This window comes from Delphinapterus leucas, chromosome 2 (assembly GCF_059928025.1).
Source record: "Delphinapterus leucas isolate spDelLeu-1000000601 "Yukka" chromosome 2, BTC_Dleu_Yukka2, whole genome shotgun sequence".
NCBI classification, from domain to species: domain Eukaryota; kingdom Metazoa; phylum Chordata; class Mammalia; order Artiodactyla; family Monodontidae; genus Delphinapterus; species Delphinapterus leucas.
This window is the reverse complement of record NC_143130.1, coordinates 84,812,287-84,837,737: the sequence shown is the minus strand read 5'-3', so window position 1 is coordinate 84,837,737 and position 25,451 is coordinate 84,812,287. Positions and strand designations below refer to the sequence as shown.

Below are 25,451 nucleotides of genomic sequence, written 5' to 3'. Positions count from 1 at the left end.
TATTTTAAAAATGTCCAGAATAGGCAAATCTACAGAGTAAGAAAATATATTTGTTGTTGGTTAGGTTGAGGGGGAGGGGACTCCCCAGTGGGACTTGGGTAGGGGATACGAGTGGCTGCTATTGGGTGTAAGGTTTCTTTCTGGAGTGATAAAACTGTTCTAAAATTACATGATGGTGATGGCTGCATAACTCTGTAAATATACCAAAAACCACTGAATATACACTTTAGATGAGTGAACTCTATGGCATGTAAATTATATATCAATGAAGCTGTTTAAAAAAATTGAGTGTTGAACTAGGTGATCTCTAAGGTCGGTTCCAGCTCTGACCTTCCAGATTAGCAGCTCCCCATGGGTTATAACATTGGGACAATAATGCTGAATTACTGTATTCTATAGGGATGTAATGAGTGTGAGGTAACATCTCTTGCACTGGTTATGCCCCCTTTTTTTGCATTGTCAATTTTGTCCCACTAGTTCTTATTACAATAGATTCCTAATGGGAATCCACTGAATTTTGAGCATGTTAATCCTCCCGCTCTAAACTCTGTGCTGGAGTTCTGGTTCTTGGTAAGATGGAGCGAGCACTCCATTTTGTTTCTCCCACTGAATGCAGCTATAAAACCTGGATGGAACGCCTGGAACAGCTATTTGAGGACTCTGAAAAGTAAACAGTAGCAGGTGGACTGGGAGAGAAGACCAGAATTTGAAGTATCTCCAAACTGACAATGAGTTTACCAGTATCTTTCCCTCTGCTATTCATTGTCCTGAACTCAAAGCAGCCTGAAACTCAGTAGTGGGCATGGGTGCCAACAAAGAGCTCCAGGAGGAGCCCTCTAGTTCTGGCTCGCGGTGCTGGAAAGGGGTGTCCTAATGCTCTGAGAGAGGGTGGAAATTCTGTTTTTCTTTTTTCTCCTTTTCCTTTCTTTTTCTTCATTCTCTCATGTGCAAGCCCCAAACAGTCCTATGGTTGTGGCAACAGGGTCCAGTAGGAAATTAAAACTGAGAGAGGGGAACTTTCTTCAGTTGGAGGAGTTGTGGCTCAAGAGGACGGCGTGAACTCTCCTTGCTCTTCCTCTCACCACTTGACCCCAGGTGGGGACATTTGCTGGAAGTGTGCCACACAGTGAGTTAAGTGAAGCCCCAGTTTTCTGTCTGGAGGACCAAAGAGGGGATCCCCAGGTATCTGGAAAGTACCAGGGGTACTGTGGAGAGGAGGAGCTTGGGAAAGTGACCCTTAAAGTTATTTATGAATTCTTGGACACACCCCAGAGCCCAGGGATGGATCTGACCCTCAAGAGCACACATAAACTTTGAGGACTAAACTATAGGATTGCACACCACCCAAGTTTCAGTCTGGGCGCTGTGTGTCACACATAAGACAAAACCAGGGCTTCCCTGGTGGCGCAGTGGTAGAGAGTCCGCCTGCTGATGCAGGGGACAGCGGTTTGTGCCCCGGTCTGGGAAGATCCCATATGCCGCAGAGCGGCTGGGCCCGTGAGCCAAGGCCACTGAGCCTGCAAGTCCGGAGACTGTGCTCCGCAATGGGAGAGGCCACAACAGTGAGAGGCCTGCGTACCGCAAAAAAAAAAAAAAAAAAGACAAAACCAAATAGCGTGACAAAGGCTTTGAAGACAGAACTGACATAGGAACCACAACCTGCAGAGCCTGAACCCAAGTGAGCTGATTATCAGATAAAAGTTCAACATTCTCCATAGGATTTAAAGACTCAGTGTCTCATAATATAATAATAAAAAGTGTCCAGGATACAATTCAAAATTACTTGGCATACAAAAACCAGGAAAATCTTAAGTCACATTAAACAAGGCAATTAATAGTATCAACTCTGAGATGACACAGATGTTAGAATCATACGACAAAGACTTTAAAGAAGCTATCACAAAAATGCTCCAAAAAGTAAGGACAAACTATCTTGAAATACATGAAAAAACAGAAAGCTTCAGAAAAGAAACAGAAGATGTTTCAAAAAAATGGAAATTTACAACTGAAAAATAACTGAAACAAAAGAACTCACTGAATAGGCTCAATAGCAGAATATAGATGGCAGAGAAAAGAGTCAGTGAACTTCAAGGGATCAATAAAGACTATCCAATCTGAAAAGTACAAAGAACAGAACTTTAGGGATAACAAAATAATGAAAGGTCTAACATTTGTGTCATTGAAATTCCAGAAGGAAAGGAGAAAGTGTGATGCAGACAAAACATTTGAAGAAATGGCTGAAAATGCCACATTTGGTGAGATCCACAAACCTACAGAGTCAAGAAGTTCAGAGAAGCTCAAAGAGACTAAACCCAAAGAAATCCACACCCAGATGCATCATAATCAAACTGTGGTAAACTAAACACAAAGAAAAAAAAAACTTGGAACTCAGAGAAAAACTATGCATTATTTATAGGGAAATAATAATTCAAATGACTGTGCATTTCTCATCAGAAACCATGGAAGCCAGAAAAAGTGGAACACTTTTACACTGATGAAAGAAAGGACTGTCAACCCAGACATTGGTAGCCTATAAAAATATACTTTAGGAATGAAGGTGAAATGAAGGCATTTTCAGAGGAAAGAAAGCTAAGAGAATTTATCGTCAGTGAACCTGCTCTAAAAGGACTACTAAAATAATTTCCTCAGGCAAAAGGAAAATGAAATCGAAATGAGATTTGGGGGGAAAATGAGACTTGAAACATTAGAAATGAAGGAATAACAGAAACGATAAGTACCTGGGTAAATACAATAGACCATTCTTCTATTAAGTCCTTTAAAATATGTTGGATGGTTTAAAACAAAAATTATAACATTGTCTGGCAGAGTTTTTGATGTATGTAGATATAATATATAAGACAACAAGCAAAGAGGGGAAAGGGGCCTATGTAATGGTAAGGTTTCTACATTCCACTTAATGTGATAAGATACTGATTCTAAAATGACTGAATAAGGTAAGTATGTATACTGTAATTACTACAGCAGCCATTAAAAAAGATACAAAGAGATACAGTGAAAAAATAGATAAATTTAAAAGGGGTACCAAAAATGTTCAAAGAACCCAAAAGACAGAAACTGGAAATCAGAGAAATAAAAACCAGAAGGAACAAACAGAAAATAACAAAATGGTAGACTTAAATCTGAGTATACCAATAATTACATTAAATTTAAATGATCTAAAAACCCCAATTAAGAAGCACAGATTGTCAGACTGGATGAAAAAATAAAACAAAAAACTGGACCCAAATATATGCTGCCTACAAGAAACTCACTTCAGATATGATACAGATAGGTTAAAAGTAAAAGGATGGAAAAAAATATACTATGAAAACACTGATCCAAATAAAAAGTAGACTTTCAGACAAAGTAGACTTCAAAGCAGAGAAAATTACCAGGGAGGGACAAAGAGAGACCCCACATAACGACAGGAGGGCTAACTCACCAAGAAGACATAACAGTTCTTAGTGTGTATGCACCTAAAAACAGAGCTTCAGAATACATAAAGCAAAACCTGACAGAGTGAAAGAAGAAATAGACAACTCCATAATTATAGTTGGAGACTTCAACACTCCTCTCAATAATCAGTAGAACTAATAGACAGAAAATCAGCAAGGATATAGAAGAAATGAAAAATACCATCAACAAACTGGGTCTGATCTACATTTATAGAACATTCTACCCAACAAAAACAGAATATACATTCTTTTCAACCCACTGCATGGGAAAGATTCACAAAAATAGACCTGGGTCACAAAAGCAAATATTAACAAATTTAAAAATAACTGAAATCATACAAAGTTTGTTTTCTTCAATGTAAAAATATTTATAAGTTTTTTTTTTTTTTTTTTTTTTTTTAAGGCCATGCCATGCAGCAAGTGGGATCTTAGCAGTTCTCCTACCAGGGATCAAACTCATACCCCCTACAATGGGAGTGTGAAGACTTAACCACTGGACTGCCAGGGAAGTCCCAAAATATTTATAAGTTTGCATTTTAAAAATAAACCTGGGAAAGTCTCAGGCAAAGTGGGATGGTTGGTAATTCTAATATCACAATCTATGGTATATGTCAACCTGGATGTACCTTGAGATTTTAAAAAAAATTGTGGTAGAAAATGCATTACATAAAATTACCATCTGAACTACTGTAAGTGTATAGTATAGTAGTGTTAACTATATGCACCATGTTGTATAACAGATTCCCAGAACATTTTCACTTTGTAAAACTGAAACTGTACATCCATTGAATGAACAACAACTCCCTTTTTCTCTCTCTCCTCAGCCCCAGGCAACCACCATTCTACCTTCTGTTTCTGAGAGTTTGACTGACAAAGTATGTTCTTCAAGCACAATGAAATTAAACTAAAAATCAATAATAGAAAGGTAACAAGAAAGTCTCTAAACACTTGGAAATTAAACAACACATTTCTAAATAATCCATGGGTCAAACAGTAAGACTCGAGGGAAATTAGAAAATATTTTGAACTGAACAAAAATGAAAATATAACATATCAAAATTTGTGTGATAGAGTTAAAGTAGTGCTTAGAAAGAAATGTATAGCATTAAATGCTTATGTTAGAAAAGAAAGGTCTCAGAGCCAATAATCCAGGCTTCTACTTTAGGAACCTAGAAGAAGAAGAGAAAAATAAATGCAAAGTAGGCAGAAGGAATGAAATCATAAAGACAGTAACAGAAATCAATTAAATTAAAAAAAGAAAAGACAAAAATCAGTGAAACCAAACTGATACACCTCTAGCAAGACTGACCAAGGAAAAGAGAAGTCACAGATTACCCACAGAGGAGTGAAAGAGGGGATATCACTACAAATTCTGCAGAAATTAAAAGAATAACAAGGGAATATTCTGAACAGCTCTACACACATAAACTCAACTTTGATGAAGTGGACCAATTCCTTGAAAACCAAAAACTACCAAAACTCATCCAAGATGAAATATATAACCTGAATATTCCTACAACTATTAAAGAAATTGAATTCATAGTTTAAAGCCTTCTGAAAAAAAAAAAAATCTGTCGTGGCTGCCACTCCTGAGGGACTAAAGCATGCATTTCTCATGCTGGCATTCTGCTCTGTCTTTCTAACCCATCTTTCTAGGTCCTCCCATCACTCCTGGTGCTCCTTTCAAAGGGGGCTGGTTTTCCTTCACTGAGGCCTGTGTTCATTCCTCTGGTTCTGGGTCAGCTGAAATCCTACTTGTCCTTCAAGACCCAAGTCAACGCCTTTCGTACTCCCCCCAGATTCCCTCAGGCCATCAAGCAATGTTTGTAGTTGGGCCACATTATTCTGGTTCCTAACAGAACTGTCTCCATCTCCAGGACCCCTACCTAGGTTCTTATCAAAGATCCCTGGGCAAAACAGCCACAGTGGAACTTGCAGCCAAAATGCTATTGTGAAGATGGTGAGATGAAGTTCCACATGAGATAATATTTTTACAATTCATGACTAAGCACAAAAAAGAATTACATACTAGGAAAATCTTTATATCTTCCCAGGAACTGGTCTGCCTCTCCAAGCCAGATGAGACCAGAGAGCTATGACATTTGGCTTTTTCTCCTGGCAGTCAGAAAGCCTAGAGCCAGTTTTCAAGCTACTCTGTCTACTGTTTATGTTTTTCTTTTCTGTGGTTTTGATTTTCCACTTGTGTTCATGTTTTGTTATTGTGTTCCTCGTGTTGTCATGGTAAAGTCACGGTAAATCCTGGTGCGCCTTGTTTATGGCAGGAGCTGAGTCAATATCTGAATGAATGAATGCCTCTTAAATGCATGTGCTACTTACTCAGACCAACACACTGGAAAGTCAGTACTTCTCTAATAGCACTTTCAGTTGGTGAGAGGAGAAAATACTGAGCACCTATGGGGACAGATGTTCACTCAACTTGGGGACCTGCTGGTGGAATGAGAGTTGTTTAGCAAAGACTCTGAGGTTTATGGCTCATGAGGTTTATGGCTTTACTTTAAATAGGCCTGAATCCTACCTCAGAGGGCTACAGGGCATCTGCTCAGTGCTCGGGAAATAAACAGAAGTCTTTCCTCTCTCAATGAAGAGGAAAAAAAGCCCAGTCCTCCTGAATACTCCCTCATATCTGAAAACCACAACCTGGTATCATGAGAATTTGCCACAATGATTTGTAGGGATGTCCACCTCTAATGCTAAAAAGATGTAATGGATGCCTCTTGTTTATTTCTTGGCTTAATAAACTTTTTTGGGTCACTTTTCATTGTATCACTGCCATCATCACCATCCCAGGTTCTCCTATCACCTACAGGTGTCAAATTCCTGCACATATTATAAAAATCTTAAATATCTATCCCATATTATATGCTTTCTAATAATGTGACAGTGTTAATTCAAACAATTGCTAATGGTCTGTGTTTTCTTGGTTTAGAGACAAAGAGAAGTCAACACACCTCAAAACTGGATGACAATGTCCGCAGGATGAACTCCCAGTGCTTGGCCTGGCATTCCAGACCCTCCCAGTCTGGGTCCAACTTACCACTCTACTGCGGACCTGTTGTTCCCGACACAAACCGCTTAATCTAGACGGAGCTATTTACTCCTGCCTGAGGACGGGTCCTCACTCAGTTCTACCACTGTGCCTTTGCCCACTCATTGCCGTGCCTGAAATGTTCTCCCATTTTTAATCACTCACACACAGTTTTCAGGCTTCTTTAACTTTTCTGTCCACGATAATCTCTCCTTTCTGAAGCACTTCCCTCACCACTTGTTTGTGACTTAATTATAGTGGTTTTGAATCATCATTTAGCTTCTCAATGGCAGGGATCAAATCACCCCTTCCTCTGTTTCCTGTGTCCCCCACCAGCAGTGCTAGTCACAGAAGTGGTGGTCAATAAATACTGGTTGAGTATATGATAACCACAGAGGGCCAGAATTTAAAATACACTATTACTAGTTCTTAGTAGAAGACATTCTACCAGACCGTCAAGGTAGCGTGGGGTGGAGTGATGGGAAGAGGGCCTGGCATCAGATGGCTGACATTTCCAAGGTTCTAAGAGTCATCTTGCACACCCTCCAGCAGTGCAGCTCTTGTGGAGGGAGGGCATAGTGTGTGGCCTTGGACTTTAAGAGCATCCTTTCTGGCCAGCCTCTCCAGGATTAGTGGTGCTTTATGGGTCTTACCTTATCTGCATCCCTTTTCTGCAAGAGCACATGTCCTTGCGCAGGAAGAGGCTGTTCAGGGTGACTGCCCCAATCAAGAAGAAGAGCTGCTTCACTGCCTGCCTCACGATCTCAGGGTCCAGGCCGTTCTGGCACATGGTACTGTAAAAGTAGCTCAGCTGCTGCAAGATGGAGGTCATTGTGTAGGCATCCGTGTCATCTATGCTGGATGACCGCTTCCGGAAGCCCGTGGGCTTCAGGCCGGAAATGCCCTGCAGACTCTCATACTCCAGCATGCCTGGCACTATGGAGAAAAACGGGAAGATTTCCTTGCACACACAGTGGGGACACCCAGAGAACATTTCCACTGCTCTCGTGTCTGTTTCAGGAGGTGGGACATTTTCCACACGAGTTAGTGTGGATATAGCTGTGATAGATGAAGTGAAAGAATGGAGGGTTGGGGAGCACCAAGATGTAAGGGGTGGATGGGGATGGACCATCACCTACAGCAGGGCAACAGCTCCTCTTCTTTCAACTTCACAGGACAGAGAGCTGGTTAGCGTGACAACCCACGGTCTGGAACTACTTAAAGCCTAAAGTATTTAAATTTCAGAAAATTGAAGAAAGTATACAAGAATTTGAGTGAAGCTTTAGAATTTCAAAAATACTTGGCTAAGAACCAGGATTAGCCATATAAGTAGCAGCAGTTCTCCCAAGTCTTTCCCTTCAGGATGGATCCCCCCCTACAGAAAGAAAACTATGACCTGTGTACTTTTATATATGTAATCATTTTAGCAATCAAAGAATTAAAAATTGGACATTTACATCAGTAAATCTTCTTGTCTTAAAATTATGTTCTTTGCAATTACACATGCCGTGCACCAGATTTATTTTTTTAAGGTCTCGATGTCATTATAAATATTTCTTGGTCATCGATTCTTTTCTTACCTATTATTGGTTGAATGTTATTTTCCATTATAATAATGAACTGATGATATATTCGAATAGCCACATCACTAAGAATCTGTCTGTATTCTGAAAGGTCAAAATTGTTCAAGCAATTCTTGTTCTGACGTAGACTGTTATTCTTCATGAATTCCTGGAAGTAATTTTGAATATAAATATTAGAATAGGCCTACCGGGGGACAAGGGGAAGATGACGGAAGAGTAAGACACGGAGATCACCTTCCTCCCCACAGATACACCAGAAACTCATCTACACGTGGAACAACTCCTACAGAACACCTACTGAACGCTGGCAGAAGACCTCACACCTCCCAAAAGGCAAGAAACTCCCCACGTACCTGGGTAGGGCAAAAGAAAAAAGAATAAACAGACAAAAGGATAGGGATAGGACCTGCACCAGTGGGAGGGAGCTGTGAAGGAGAAAAGGTTTCCACACACTAGGAAGCCCCTTCGCGGGCGGAGACTGCGGGTGGCGGAGGGGGGAAGCTTCAGAGCCGCGGAGGAGAGCACAGCAACAGGGGTGCGGAGGGTAAAGCAGAGAGATTCCCGCACAGAGGACTGGTGCCGACCAGCACTCACCAGCCCGAGAGGCTTGTCTGCTCCCCCGCCGGGGCAGGTGGGGCTGGGAGTTGAGGCATGGGCTTCGGTCGGATTGCAGGGAGAGGACTGGGGCTGGCGGCATGAACACAGCCTGCAGGGGGTTAGTGCACCACGGCTAGCCGGGAGGGAGTCCGGGGAAAAGTCTGGACCTGCCAAAGAGGCAAGAGACTTTTTCTTCCCTCTTTGTTTCCTGGTGCTCGAGGAGAGGGGATTAAGAGCGCTGCTTAAAGAAGCTCCAGAGACTGGTGTGAGCCGTGGCTATAAGCGTGGACCGCAGAGACGGGCATGAGACGCTAAGGCTGCTGCTGCGGACACCAAGAAGCCTGTGTGCGAGCACAGGTCACTATCCACACCCCCCTTCCGGGGAGGCTGTGCAGCCCGCCACTGCCAGGGTCCCAGGATCCAGGGACAACTTCCCCAGGAGAACGCACGATGCGCCTCAGGCTGGTTCAACATCACGCTGGCCTCGGCCGCCACAGGCTCGCCCAGCGTCTGTACCCCTCCCTCCCCCCGGCCTGAGTGAGCCAGAGACCCCGAATCAGCGGCTCCTTTAACCCCGTCCTGTCTGAGCGAAGAACAGACGCCCTCCGCCGACCTACACGCAGAGGCGGGGCCAAATGCAAAGCTGAGCCCCAGGAGCTGTGAGAACAGAGAAGAGAAAGGGAAATCTCTCCCAGCAGCCTCAGAAGCAGCAGATTAAAGCTCCACAATCAACTTGATGTACCCTGCATCTGTGGCATACGTGAATAGACAATGAATCATCCCAAATTGAGGAGGTGGACTTTGAGAGCAAGATTTATGATTATTTCCCCTTTTCCTCTTTTTGTGAGTGTGTATGTGTATGCTTCTGTGTGAGACTTTGTATAGCTTTGCTTCCACCTTTTTCCTAGGGTTTTATCCATCCGTTTTTTGTTTTTTTTTTCTTTAAAAAAATTTATTTTCTTAGTAATTATTTTTTATTTTAATAACTTTATTTTATTTTATCTTACTTTATTTTATCTTATCTTCTTCCCTCCCTCCCTCCCTCCATCCCTCCCTCCCTCCCTCCCTCCCTCCTTTCTTTCTTGCTTTCTTTCTACTTTTTCTCCCTTTTATTCTGAGCCGTGTGGATGAAAGGCTCTTGGTGCTGTAACCAGGAGTCAGTGCTGTGCCTCTGAGGTGGGAGAGCCAACGTCAGGACACTAGTCCACAAGAGACCTCCCAGCTCCACATAATATCAAACAGCGAAAATCTCACAAGGAGATCTCCATCTCAACACCAACACCCAGCTTCACTCAATGACCAGCAAGCTACAGTGCAGGACACCTTATGCCAAACAACTAGCAAAACAGGACACAACCACACCCATTAGCAGGGAGGCTGCCTAAAATCATAATAAGTCCACACACACCCCAAAACACACCACCAGACATGGACCTGCCCACCAGAAAGACAAGATCCAGCCTCATCCACCAGAACATAGGCACTAGTCCCCTCCACAAGGAAGCCTACACAACCCACTGAACCAACTTTAGCCACTGGGGACAGACACCAAAAACAACAGGAACTACGAACCTGCAGCCTGCAAAAAGGAGACCCCAAACACAGTAAGATAAGCAAAATAAGAAGACAGAAAAACACACAGCAGATGAAGGAGCAAGATAAAAACCCACCAGACCTAACAAATGAAGAGGAAATAGGCAGTCTACCTGAAAAAGAATTCAGAATAATAATAGTAAAGATGATCCAAAATCTTGGAAATAGAATAGACAAAATGCAAGAAACATTTAACAAGGACCTAGAAGAATTAAAAAGCAAACAAACAGAGATGAACAACACAATAAATGAAATTAAAAATACTCTACATGAGATCAATAGCAGAATAACAGAGGCAGAAGAACGGATAAGTGACCTGGAAGATAAAATAGTGGAAATAACTACTGCAGAGCAGAATAAAGAAAAAAGAATGAAAAGAACTGAGGACAGTTTCAGAGACCTCTGGGACAACATTAAATGCATCAACATTCGAATTATAGGGGTTCCAGAAGAAGAAGGGAAAAAGAAAGGGACTGAGAAAATATTTGAAGAGATTATAGTTGAAAATTTCCCTAATATGGGAAAGGAAATAGTTAATCAAGTCCAGGAAGCACAGAGAATCCCATACAGGATAAATCCAAGGAGAAATACACCAAGACACATATTAATCAAACTGTCAAAAATTAAATACAAAGAAAACATATTAAAAGCAGCAAGGGAAAAACAACAAATAACACACAAGGGAATCCCCATAAAGTTAACAGCTGATCTTTCAGCAGAAACTCTGCAAGCCAAAAGGGACTGGCAGGACATATTTAAAGTGATGAAGGAGAAAAACCTACAACCAAGATTACTCTACCCAGCAAGGACCTCATTCAGATTTGATGGAGAAATTAAAAACTTTACAGACAAGCAAAAGCTGAGAGGGTTCAGCACCACCAAACCAGCTTTACAACAAATGCTAAGGGAACTTCTCTAGGCAAGGAACACAAAAGAAGGAAAAGACCTACAATAACAAACCCAAAACCATTAAGAAAGTGGGAATAGGAACTTACATATCAATAATTACCTTAAATGTAAATGGACTAAATGCTCCCACCAAAAGACACAGATCGGCTGTATGGATACAAAAAGAAGACCTATATATGCTGTCTACAAGAGACCAACTTCAGACCTAGAGACATATACAAACTGAAAGTGAGGGGATGAAAAAAGATATTCCATGCAAATGGAAACCAAAAGAAAGCTGGAGTAGCAATTCTCATATCAGACAAAATAGACATTAAAATAAAGACAACTAGAAGAGACAAAGAAGGACACTACATAATGATCAAGGGATCGATGCAAGAAGAAGATATAACAATTGTAAGTATTTATGCACCCAACATAGGAGCACCTCAATACATAAGGCAAATACTAACAGCCATAAAAGGGGAAATCGACAGTAACACATTCATAGTAGGAGACTTTAACACCCCACTTTCACCAATGGACAGATCATCCAAAATGAAAATAAATAAGGAAACACAAGCTTTAAATGATGCATTAAACAAGATGGACTTAATTAATATTTATAGGACATTCCATCCAAAAACAACAGAATACACATTTTTCTCAAGTGCTCATGGAACCTTCTCCAGGATAGATCATATCTTGGGTCACAAATCAAGCCTTGGTAAATTTAAGAAAATTGAAATTGTATCAAGTATCTTTTCCGACCACAATGCTATGAGACTAGATATCAATTACAGGAAAAGATCTGTAAAAAATACAAACACGTGGAGGCTAAACAATACACTACTTAATAACGAAGTGATCACTGAAGAAATCAAAGAGGAAATTAAAAAATACATAGAAACAAATGACAATGGAGACATGACGACCCAAAACCTATGGGATGCAGCAAAAGCAGTTCTAAGAGGGAAGTTTATAGCAATACAATCCTACCTTAAGAAACAGGAAACATCTCGAATAAACAACCTAAACTTGCACCTAAAGCATTTAGAGAAAGAAGAACAAAAAACCCCCAAAGTTAGCAGAAGGAAAGAAATCATAAAGATCAGATCAGAAATAAATGAAAAAGAAATGAAGGAAATGATAGCAAAGATCAATAAAACTAAAAGCTGGTTCTTTCAGAAGATAAAATTGATAAACCATTAGCCAGACTCATTAAGAAAAAATGGGAAAAGACTGAAATCAATAGAATTAGAAATGAAAAAGGAGCAGTAACAACTGACACTGCAGAAATACAAAAGATCATGAGAGATTACTACAAGCAGCTGTATGCCAATTAAATGGACAACTGGAGGAAATGGACAAAACCTTAGAAATGCACAACCTGCTGAGACTGAATCAGGAAGAAACAGAAAATATGAACAGACCAATCACAAGCACTGAAATTGAAACTGTGATTAAAAATCTTCCAACAAACAAAAGCCCAGGACCAGATGGCTTCACACGCGAATTCTATCAAACATTTAGAGAAGAGCTAACACCTATCCTTCTCAAACTCTTCCAAAATATAGCAGAGGGAGGAACACTCCCAAACTCATTCTATGAGGCCACCAGCACCTTGATACCAAAACCAGACAAGGATGTCACAAAGAAAGAAAACTGCAGGCCAATATCACTGATGAACATAGATACAAAAATCCTCAACAAAATACTAGCAAACAGAATCCAACAGCACATTAAAAGGATCATACACCATGATCAAGTGGGGTTTATTCCAGGAATGCAAGGATTCTTCAGTATATGCAAATCAATCAATGTGATACACCATTTTAACAAATTGAAGGAGAAAAACCATATGATCATCTGAATAGATGCAGAGAAAGCTTTCAACAAAATTCAACACCCATTTATGATAAAAACCCTCCAGAAAGTAGGCACAGAGGGAACTCTCCGCAACATAATAAAGGCCATATATGACAAACCCACAGCCAACATCATTTTCAATGGTGAAAAACTGAAACCATTTCCTCTAAGATCAGGAACAAGACAAGGTTGCCCACTCTCACCACTATCATTCAACATAGTTTTGGAAGTTTTAGCCACAGTAATCAGAGAAGAAAAGGAAATAAAAGGAATCCAAATCGGAAAAGAAGAAGTAAAGCTGTCACTGTTTGCAGATGACATGATACTATACATAGAGAATCCTAAAGATGGTACCAGAAAACTACTAGAGCTAATCAATAAATTTGGGAAAGTAGCATGATACAAAATTAATGCACAGAAATCTCTGGCATTCCTATATACTAATGATGAAAAATCTGAACGTGAAATCAAGAAAACACTCCCATTTACCATTGCAACAAAAAGTATAAAATATCTAGGTATAAACCTACCTAAGGAGACAAAAGACCTGTATGCAGAAAATTATAAGACACTGATGAAAGAAATTAAAGATGATACAAACAGATGGAGAGATATACCATGGTCTTGGATTGGAAGAATCAACATTGTGAAAATGACTCTACTACCCAAAGCAATCTACAGATTCAATGCAATCCCTATCAAATTAGCACTGGCATTTTTCACAGAACTAGAACCAAAAATTTCACAATTTGTATGGAAACACAAAGACCCCGAATAGCCAAAGCAATCTTGAGAACGAAAAACAGAACTAGAGGAATCAGGCTCCCTGACTTCAGACTATACTACAAAGCTACAGTAATCAAGACAGTATGGTACTGGCACAAAAACAGAAATATAGATCAGGGCTTCCCTGGTGGCGCAATGGTTGAGAGTCCGCCTGCCAATGCAGGGGACATGGGTTCGTGCCCCGGTCCGGGGATATCCCACATGCTGTGGAGCAGCCTGGCCTGTGAGCCATGGCTGCTGAGCCTGCGCGTCCGGAGCCTGTGCTCTGCAACGGGAGAGGCCACAACAGTGAGAGGCCCACGTACCGCAAAAAAAAAAAAAAAAAAGAAATATAGATCCGTGGAAAAGGATAAAAAGCCCAGAGATAAACCCACGCACATATGGTCACCTTATCTTTGATAAAGGAGTCAGGAATGTACAGTGGAGAAAGGACAGCCTCTTCAATAAGTGGTGCTGGTAAAACTGGACAGGTACATGTAAAAGTATGAGATTAGGGCTTCCCTGGTGGTGCAGTGGTTGAGAGTCCACCTGCCGATGCAGGGGATTTGGGTTCGTGTCCCGGTCTGGGAAGATCCCACATGCCACAGAGCGGCTAGGCCCATGAGCCATGGCCGCTGAGCCCGTGCGTCCGGAGCTTGTGCTCCACAACGGGAGAGGCCACAACAGTGAGAGGCCCGTGTACCACAAAAAAAAAAAAAAAAAAAAAAATTATGACATTAGATCACTCCCTAATACCATACACAAAAATAAGCACAAAATGGATTAAAGACCTAAATGTAAGGCCAGAAACTATCAAACTATTAGAGGAAAGCAGGCAGAACACTCTATGACATAAAACACAGCAAGATCCTTTTTGACCCACCTCCTGGAGAAATGGAAATAAAAACAAAAATAAACAAATGGGAACTAATGAAACTTCTAAGCTTTTGCACAGCAAAAGAAACCATAAATGAGACCAAAAGACAACCCTCAGAATGGGAGAAAATATTTGCAAATGAAGCAACTGACAAAGGATTAATCTCCAAAATTTATAAGCAGCTCATGCAGCTCAATAATAAAAGAACAAACAAACCAATCCAAAAATGGGCAGAAGACGTAAATAGACATTTCTCTAAAGAAGATATACAGACTGCCAACAAACGAAAGAATGCTCAACGTCATTAATCATTAGAGAAATGCAAATCAAAACTACAATGAGATATCATCTCACACCAGTCAGCATGGCCATCATCAAAAAATCTAGAAACAATAAATGCTGGAGAGGGTGTGAAGAAAAGGGAACACTCTTGCACTGCTGGTGGTAATGTGAATTGGTACAGCCACTATAGAGAACAGTATGGAGGGAGGTTCCTTAAAAAACTACATATAGAACTACAACATGACCCAGCAATCCCACTACTGGGCATATACCCTGAGAAAACCATAATTCAAAAAGAGTCATGTACCAAAATGTTCATTGCAGCTCTATTTACAATAGCCCAGAGATGGAAACACGTAAGTGTCCATCATTGGATGAATGGATAAAGAAGATGTGGCACATATATACAATGGAATATTACTCAGCCATAAAAGGAAACAAAATTGAGCTATTTGTAATTAGGTGGATGGACCTAGAGTCTGTCATACAGAGTGAAGTAAGTCAGAAAGAGAAAGACAAATACCGTATGCTAACACATATATATGGAATTTAAGAAAAAAAAATGTCATGAAGAGCCTAGGGGTAAGACAGGAATAAAGACACAGACCTCCTAGAGAATGGAGTTGAGGATATGGGAAAGGGGAAGGGTAAGCTGTGAGAAAGTGAGAGAGTGACATGGACATATATACACTACCAAGTGTAAAATCGATAGCTAGTGGGAAGCAGCCGCATAGCACAGGGAGACCAGCTCTGTGCTCTGTGACCACCTAGAGGGGTGGGATAGGGAGGGTGGGAGGGAGGGAGACGCAAGAGGGAAGAGATATGGGAACATATGTATATGTATAACTGATACACTTTGTTATAAAGCAGAAACTAACACACCCTTGTAATGCAATTATACTCCAATAAAGATGTAAAAAAAAAAGTAGAATGTAGACATGTAGAAAATTAAAATACTATCTCTACTAATGATATTATAATAAGCTTCTACTATAACTCCTATACTTTAAAACTTAATGTCTGATTTATATCGAATGATTTCTCGATGTTTGTGGTAGCATTTATTTTCTATAACTAACTACACTTGACGCTTAAATGACATGGGTTTGAACTACATGGCTCTACTTACATGCGGATTTTTTCACTAAATATGTACTATAGTACCACATGATCCACAGGTGATTCAATCTGTGGATGGGTCAACTGTAAACATTACCGTCCTGTTTATTTCCCTGACAAATATGTGCCTCCAGAGCTACACTTCATTGGAAAACAACTCCCATGGAAGCTCACAGAAAAAACTGCAAAGCACCCAAGGAAATGCACTGCTGTAAGAAGTTGGTAGGTGAATAAATGAGATTCATAACTTTATAATTAGAGTGTAGACCAAACTGAAATATTTTAAAATGTGGGTTCTGGGCTGAATATTTGTCCCCCGCTTCAAATTTATATATTGAAGCCCTAACCTCTAGGGTGGCTATATTTGGAGATGGGGTCTCTAAGGAAGTTACTAAAGTTAAATGAAGTAATAGGGTGGGGTCCTGATCTGATACGATTAGTGTTCTTACAGAAGGAGACGGCAGAGAGCTCAATCTCTCTTTCTACCCCATGCACTGAGGAAAGGCCATGTGACTACATAGTGAGAAGGTGGCTGTCTGCAAGCCCAGAAGTGAGCTCTCACCAGTGAACCAACCATGCCTGCACCCTGATCTTGGGCTTCTGTCCTCCAGAACTATGAGAAAATAAATTTCTGTTGTTTAGGCCACCTAGTCTGTGCTAGCAGACCAAGCAGACTAATACAATATGTTTAGCATGTTCAAAGAGATAAAAGAAAAAAAAAAACCATTAAGAATAGGACATTATAAAAAGCAGAGGTGAAAAAGAACCATTGAAATTTTAGAAATAAAAATATAGTAATTAAAAACCACTCAGACAGGGACAAGAACATTGTATACATGGCAGAAGGGGGTAAAGAAAGGATTTTAAAAAATGGTGTTGAATAATGCCTCCCATTAAAGCCTCACAGATGCCAGTTTGTCTTAAATGGGCCGGTCTTCCTCCCTCCCCCTAACATTCCTTTTGGTTAGGGGTTGGATTTTCTTTACTTATTTCTCCTTTTATTCAATAGTACCAGTAGGATTATTTTTATATTTTATTTTACTTTCTCTCCATTGGGACAACTGGCTATCCACATGGAAGAAGATATGAGATCATTACCTCACATGTCAACTTGGGATAAATAATCATACCAATTTTGGATAAAAGCATAATTATGAACTCTAAATTTGAATTATTAGAAGAAAGAATAACTTCATGATCTCAGGGTAGGGAAGAATTTCTTGAACAAGACATTAAATCAGGTATCATAAAAGAACAGGACTGACAGGTTTAAGTACATCAGAATTCAAAAATTGTGTCTGACAAAGCACTCCATAAGGAAAAGTGGAAGATAAGCCACAATTTACCCATAATGTGTAAAGAACTCCTGCAAATCAATAAGAAAAATAATCACCCTTAAGGAAAATGGAGAACAGATGTGAGTAGGCAATTTAAAAGGCAACCCAACTGACTAGTAAGCACATGAAATGATGCTTGACCTCACTAGTGATCAAGTAATTACAATTTAAGTCAACAAAGTATCATCTTATACCATGAGACTAATAAATAATAAAATGTCTGTCAATACCTACTGTTGGTAAAGGTATGAGACACTGGAACCTTTACATACTACTGGTAGGACTATAAAGTGGTATAACCATTTTGCAGAGCAGTGAAAACCCTGAAAGCCATTTTTGCTATTTTAGGTCAATGAAATATTGCTCTGTGAGTACTTGGAGGTGAAGAGCTTCTTTATGATGTCAGGCCCTTGAAAGCAGAGTCAGGATGGCAAAGGATTTGCAGATTATGGAGGAACAATCAGAATCTCATCGTGAGAACAGCTGTGACGAAAACAGGCATGTTGAACTAACAGCTGTATTTTAGAGTGATAATACTAAAAACTTCAGAATTTTACAACCAGAAGGAAAATGAGAAATCACAGAATCTACCTCATGAATTTTAAGTCAAGAAAACTGAGGCTTAGTACCAGGCCCGAGGTCTATACTTCTTTCTAGAAGTCTTTTTGCCTGTGACTTCCATTCAGCTGGTGATGTGAAGCTGGTCTCCTGGGTAAGGGGGGAGTAAGAAAGCCAGCTGGAGCAGAAGCTGCCCCTGGAGCTGGGCATCCCAATTCCTAACTCCTATGGTGAGTTCTGGCTCATGAGGAGGTAGGAGACTGGCAGTCAGCATAGAGCACAGAGTGCGCAGGCAATCCTACCTCTTCTCCACTGTACTGCTTCAGGCAATTGAGGAAATGACAAGTATTGGAAAGCCAAAAGGACAGCATCTCAAAGTCTCCTAAATGTTCCTTTAAAAAAAAAAACAATAAGAAAAGACAAAGTTGGATTTTGGTGTTGGATTTGGTACCTCTGAGCCAAGAACAGACATATCTTACCTGTTTGGTTAGCTGGTGGCTTTTGACCAAAAATAATTCCTTTTTTATTCATTAAAGGCTTTATTAAATTTCTACTATAAAAATAAGCTCATATTTATTTAGCACGTTATGGTTTGCAAAGTATTTCTGTACAGGTTATATCACCTGTTATGATCCTTGAAGCAGGCACTGCAGGAATGCCTGAGAAATGTCTCAGTCCTTGCCCTCCAAAGTTCACATTCTGACTGGTAAGACAGACATGACATATATAGGACACAGTTAAACAGGCGGCCAACAGCCTACATGATGGGCATAGACTGTGCTACAAAAGCTCAGAGGATGCAGAGATGATGTGGAACGTGGACAGCTGAGCAAACCTCAGGAGAGAGGTGGGAGGATGTCCTCCTTGAAGGAAAGGGGTGGACAGACAAGAGCTCAGGATCGAGGACTCTGTTGGCAAGAACACCCCCGCTTATGGGGCAGGAAGGAGAGGAATGAGCAAAGGAAGCAGAGGTAATAAAGACCAGAGAGATAAAAGGAAAGCTGGGCAAGTCCTGGGATTTGAAAGACAATGTCAGAGCGTTTCAAGGAGATGGTGCTACTGTTCAGTCCACTTAAAGAGAATAAAAATTAAGAAAATACCATTGGATTTAGCAAGAGGAATTACTTGTGATCTTTCTGTGGAGTAATGGGGGTAGAAGCCAGGTTGCAAGGGGTGAAAAAAAAAGGCACAGTGGCCAAGGGGGTATGTGGACCAAGTGAGGGTTGCTTTAATGTGCTGTGCACTGGAGGGGGAGGGGTGGGAAGCCACTGAAGAAGCTGAGATGGTAGATGCTGGCAAGGAAGGATTTACGCTCCTCATGCCATGTGTCTTTCAGTTTCTAAGTATTTAAGCATTCCAGAGCAGCACGATGGGGCAAATACTGTGTGCCCATGACCTGGAACGTAATGCAAGTGTACCCTGAGAAAACCCAATTTATGAAAATACGGACAGGGAAAACATGAATTTATGGAGGTCTGTTCTAAGAACACAGTGGTAGCTCCTGTGAAGACAGTGACCATAAAGCACCCAGCACCAAGTCAATGTTAGTTTTCTATTCCTAACTCCTGATGAATAATGAATTCTTAGTATAAAATTTGGTGGGAGGGGGGATAGGGGGAAGAATTATCCATGCCCTGATGCACTCACTGTTTTTATTCTTCCCTTTTCCTAGAGTATTTAAAATAGGATTTAATTGCTTATGACTTTTCTAGAACACATATTTTACTAAAAGTGAGATAGGACTTCCCCAACTAAAAAAATTACATATATCTCAAAATCAAACATTACTTCCTGTTTGGAAGGGGAATGAAGAATAATGGATCTATATTTTACTGGTCCCTTATATATAGCTTATCTTTGTTTCTGGGCTGAGAATAAAAGTACATACTGTGGTTTTATAAGGGGGAATTACATAAATGCCAAGGGAAGAGATGAGTAGTTTTTCAGTCCTTCCCATTCCTTGGCATTCACACTTGTTATCTGGATAGACACATACTCCTTGCAGCCAGCCCCTCTTTGCAGCCCTGGGGGACAGAAGTGGTGGGGTGGTGGCTACCAGGCTGTAGTCTTGCAGGTAAGGATTTGGGGTCCACTGGCAGATCCCCATCCTTAGGGCTCTCTGACCTAAGTTGTCTTTTCCTAACAGCTTGGATTCTTTTCCTGATTGGGCCTCTGACTGGTTTGAGGAATCATGTGGTTGACCAAAGACTGGAGGTGAAGGATGGGAAAAGTACGGGCATCTGGTCATTCCCACAGGTGTTCCTAAAGTAGCCATGATACCAACGGCCATGTCAAAGGTAGTTCCTACCTTAACCACCTGCTTGATACCATTAATGGTGCTGTTCATGAGGGACTTGAGCATGTTGGCGTCATTTAGAGAGTCTGCGTAGCGTACACACATGAACAGGATGTGAGCTGGCAGCCCGGGGATCATGTTCACCACCACACCGCGGGGCTTCAGGTCTGGAGCAGAGAGAGTCAGTGAGGATTACAGCTGATGATCAGCTCTCCCGATAAGGAACCTATAATGATGGGGCAGGGGTCGTCTGCTTTTCTGTACTTGATGCAGTGCCTGAATGCATAGGGGTGTCTTTTCCCTTTGAGGAGTTCAGGCTGACGGTTTTCTTGGCAAAAATATATATGCAGGTGCCACCTGCTTCTCTTACTTCTCATTTGCAAAGTACCTTCTCTTTTCTAAGGTTGAATAAAGGGCAGAATTTCTTATCTCCAAGGTAACAGAGGAACCCCAGTTCCATGCACCCTCACTTCAGCCTCTACGATGAGGATGGAATATGACCTCAGCAATCACATGCATCTGCCTTGAATAGAGAAAACAGGTACAGAGCAGTCCTGCAGAGGAGGACCAGCTGGTCTTGAGGAGAGGACAATGGCTGGAAGGCAGAGTGGGAATGAAGGGAAGATAGAAACTTTATAGAACAAGTTAAAATAAGCAAACATGGGGCTCCCCTGGTGGCGCAGTGGTTGAGAGTCCGCCTGCCGATGCAGGGGACACGGGTTCATGCCCCGGTCCGGGAAGATCCCACATGCCGCGGAGCGGCTGGGCCCGTGAGCCATGGCCGCTGAGCCTGCGCGTCCGGAGCCTGTGCTCCGCAATGGGAGAGGCCACAACAGTGAGAGGCCCGCGTACCGCAAAAAAAAAGCAAACACAGACCTCCCCATGTCTGCATTAAGATAGGGGAACAAAGAGGCCCCACAGCTGTGCACCAGTCAGGGTGGAAAGGAAAGGGTAGGGGTGCTCATGTCCTCTGAGGGGAGTCAATTAGGACAAGAGGAGTAAGGCTACATATGGGCTTTCTGCTTTGAGATGTTACAACCCACTGATAGGGAGGCAGCTTTTATCCTTTTCCGTGGAAAACCATGTGGTTTTCATGGTGAAGACAGTCTAGTAAGATTGTTTCTAAGACCACCAACCCTAGAGTATGCCCACTGGGAGATTCCTGTAACTGAGATGTGGCTGGAAAGCCTCCACCGTACTGCCTTCAAATAAATTTCTCAGCAGAAGTCAGATGGAACAAAGGAACCACAATTACTTTTTCCATGGCTCCTGTGCTGAGACACAAAGATGAGGAGATGTGTCTTCTACCCTGACCATGTGATGAGACTTGGGAAGAGGTTAGGGCAGCACTTCTCAACTGAAGGCAAGGTACCCCCAGAGGGCATCTGGCAATGTCTGGAGGCATTTCTTATTGTCGTGGCTAGGGGTTGCTACTGGCTTCTACAGAACAGAAGCAACGACACTGCTCAATATTCTACAGTGCAAAGCCCCTCCCCACCCCAAACAAAGAATTACGTGGTCAACAGTGGTGAGGCTGAGAAGAAGCAGTGGAGGAAGAAGAGGAAATACCCCTGCCCAAGACCGTAGCAATGGCTGATGCTCAAGTTCTCAAAGATAGAGCGAAAATTCAGAGTTCCAGGTTTCACTACCAAGAATGAGGTTTTGGATGAGCTTGGCCTCATCTTCTCTCTTGTATTCCAGCATTCCAAGGTACTCCTTGGGTCCTGAGGACAGGTGCACATCATTGGCTGTAGGCAGAGGCAAACAAACAATCAACTAAATACACAAAAACAACTTTCACCAGCATTATCATGAGACTACTCTGTCTCTTTCCGTCCCATACTGGCTGGTTTGCCCATGAACTCCTGTGGCTTTCTGATAAATGCAAACTTTATTAAATCCTGAGGAATTTCTTCTGGTAGTGATTCTTATCTGTGAGTATATCAATGAGTACAGCTGCTGGTATATATCCTCATGAGCACCTGGTATATATTGAGCACAGTGGGGATATGAAAACAATCCAAGATGATGCTCTTGCCTTCAGGACACTGACATTACAGTTAAAGAAACGAGATTCACAAAACATGTGGTGTGCAAAACACCAAACTGCATGATCCCAAGGTGGCTGGCCTAGCTTCCTATGTGCCATCACAAGGTGCCACAAACTCAGTAGCATAAAGCACAATTTTTAAAAAAATATAATTAAAAAAGTTTCACATTTCTGGAGGTCATAGACTGAAATAGATCTTACACTGCTAAAATCAAAGTGTCAGCAGAGCTGTGTTGCTTCTGGAGGCTCTAGGGGAGAACTCATTTCTTGCCTTTTCCAGCTTCTAGAGGCTGCCCACATGATTTGGCTTGTGGCCACATCACCCTGACCTCTGCTTCTATCACCACATCTTTCTCTCTCTGCTTATATTGTCATATCACCTTCTCTCACCTTGTCATTCGTGCCTCTCTTATAAGGTCTTCTGTGACTACTGTACATTGAATCCACCTGGATAATCCAGGCGACTCTCCCCAACTCAAGATCCTTCACTTAATCACATCTGCAAAATCCCTTCTGCCATGTAAGGTAACATATTCACAGGCTCTGGGGAGTGGGACATGGACATCTTTGGGTGGGCCACAGTCTGCCCTCTGGTCCCCAAAGATTCATGTCCATTCTGAGAGGAGGAGATGTACACAGAAGCATAGGTTAGAGAGTCAGAAAGACTTTAAAGATGCCATGCTGCTGAATTCAAAGATGGGGGAAGAAGCCCATAAGTCAGTAAAAGTGGGTGGCTTCTAGAAGAAGGAAAAGGCAAGAGAACAGAATCTCCCCCTAAAGCCTACAGAAGCCCTGCTGACATGTTGACTTTAACCCTGTGAAGACCATTTTGAACTTCTGACCTCTAGAACTGTAAGACTTGTGTTTCATTAAGCCACTAATTTTATGGTGATCTGTTAGGCAGCCGTAGGAAATAAATACAGGGGACATAAGACATTACACATAGGTAGGTTGGAACTGTTGAAAAATTCTCCTTGAAGGAGGCAGCGCTCCAGTTGGGCCAAGAAAAGTGAGTAGGCTCTGATGGATGAAAAAGAAGATAATCCAGGTAAAGAGTTAACAGAACTCTCTTCTACTGCATGAGAGTCTGTCCTGTTGACTTACTAGCTCTGTTCCCTTGGAGACTGATAAAGGTAGAATGTTAATTGTTTTACTAAGCAGCCTGCTTATGCTAAGAATAACCTCTGATTGCTGAACTGCATCTGGACTGGGAAGAACAATAAATGAAGCAGAAATACATGATAAGAACATCATACTTTGGGTATTCTTAAGTGTGGTCACTTGTACCTGACCATACTCCTTGGGAGCTAGTGCCACCTATGGAGTGTCCAAAAGGTACTGGCTTCCTGACCACAGCCATGTGAATGAGCTTGGAGACAGACACTGCAGCCCCAGCTAAGCCTTCAGATGACTGCATCCCTGCTGATGACTTCACTGCAACTCAGAGCGAGGACCACCCAGCTAAGCCACTTATGGATTCTTGACCTTCAGAACTGTGTTTTTCTTTTACATCTTTATTGGAGTATAATTGCTTTACAATGGTGTGTTACTTTCTGCTTTATAACAAAGTGAATCAGTTCTATATATACATATGTTCCCATATCTCTTCCCTCTTGCGTCTCCCTCCCACCCTCCCTATCCCACCCCTCCAGGCGATCACAAAGCACCGAGCTGATCTCCCTGTGCTATGCGGCTGCTTCCCACTAGCTATCTATTTTACGTTTGGTAGTGTATATATGTCCATGCCACTCTCTCACTTCGTCCCAGCTTCCCCTTCCCCTTCCACATGTCCTCAAGTCCATTCTCTACATCTGCATCTTTATTCCTGCTAAATTTTGGGATAGTTCGTTATATGATGATAGATACATGATACAGGAAGGAAAGCTGATGTATTCCACTTTAGACACACTGGGTTGGAGGTGATAATAGAAAGGTGAAGGAGTAGTCTTAGAGGCAAAAAGGGACTGGGACTCAGGAAAAGTGAGGAATGGCAGGTGGATTTTGGAAGTCCTTATGTAGCGATGGCAGTTCCTTCATTCATTCCAACAATGGGGACACCACTGGGCAATGGGAAGGACAGACATGGTCTTTGCCCTCATGAGGGCAGACTGACCTTTATCATTAATTATTGAAGTGGAAAGATCCTCATTTTGGTTTTGGACATATTAAATGTGAGGTGAGAGCTGAATAAATAATAGTAAAGGAGCTCTTCAAAGAAAGGAATATAGTAAAGAGAACAGAGAACTGAAGATACAGCCTTAGTGATAACGGTTGGGAGGAAGAAGCAATACTGAACAAAAGAGTAAAGGGAGTTAGAAGAGAGAAGTCAGAAAAGTTCAGTGACACAGAAGCGGATGAAGGGAGAGAGAACTTCAAGATGGCAGAGAAGTAAGACGTGATCACCTTCCTCCCCACAAATACACCAGAAATACATCTACATGTGGAACAACTCCTACAGAACACCTACTGAATGCTGGCAGAAGACCTCAGACTTTCCAAAAGATATATATATATAAATTTTTTCCTTTTTCTCTTTTTGTGAGTGTGTATGTGTATGCTTCTTTGTGTGATTTTGTCTGTATAGCTTTGCTTTTACCATTTGTCCTAGCATTCTGTCTGTCCATTTTTGTTTTTGTTTTTTTGTATAGTTTTTAGAGCTTGTTATCATTGCTGGATTTGGTTTTTTTTTTTTTTTTTTTTTTTTTGCAGTACGCGGCCCTCTCACTGTTGTGGCCTCTCCCATTGCAGAGCACAGGCTCTGGACGCGCAGGCTCAGCAGCCATGGCTCACGAGCCCAGCCGCTCCGCACATGTGGGATCTTCCTGGACTGGGGCACGAACCCGTGTCCCCTGCATTGGCAGGCAGACTCTCAACCACTGCACCACCAGGGAAGCCCTGTATTTGTTTTTTGGTTTGGTTGCTCTCTTCTTTCTTTCTTTTTTTCTAAATTACTTTTTAATTTTTTAAAATTTTTAATAATTTATTTTAATTTTTTATTTTAATAACTTTTTTTCTTTCTTTCTTTTGTTCTCCCTTTTCTTCTGAGCCGTGTGGCTGACAGCATCTTGGTACTCCAGCCAGGTGTAAGGCCTGTGCCTCTGAGGTGGGATAGCCGAGTTTAGGACATTGGTCCACC

The 25,451-nt window shown here is 41.6% G+C and overlaps 1 protein-coding gene across 1 annotated transcript in view; it reads right to left on the bottom strand.

Annotated features, from left to right (window-relative positions):
* Positions 1–25,451, bottom strand: part of MYO5C (myosin VC) — a 109,640-nt gene that overhangs the window by 4,660 nt on the left and 79,529 nt on the right. The window contains exons 34-38 of the mRNA XM_089906238.1: positions 21,915–22,013; positions 20,278–20,432; positions 18,272–18,361; positions 8,082–8,232; positions 7,155–7,437 (exon numbers count right to left, since the gene is read on the bottom strand). Coding sequence (XP_089762364.1) covers positions 7,155–7,437; positions 8,082–8,232; positions 18,272–18,361; positions 20,278–20,432; positions 21,915–22,013 — 778 coding nt within the window. The remainder of the gene's footprint in view (positions 1–7,154; positions 7,438–8,081; positions 8,233–18,271; positions 18,362–20,277; positions 20,433–21,914; positions 22,014–25,451) is intronic.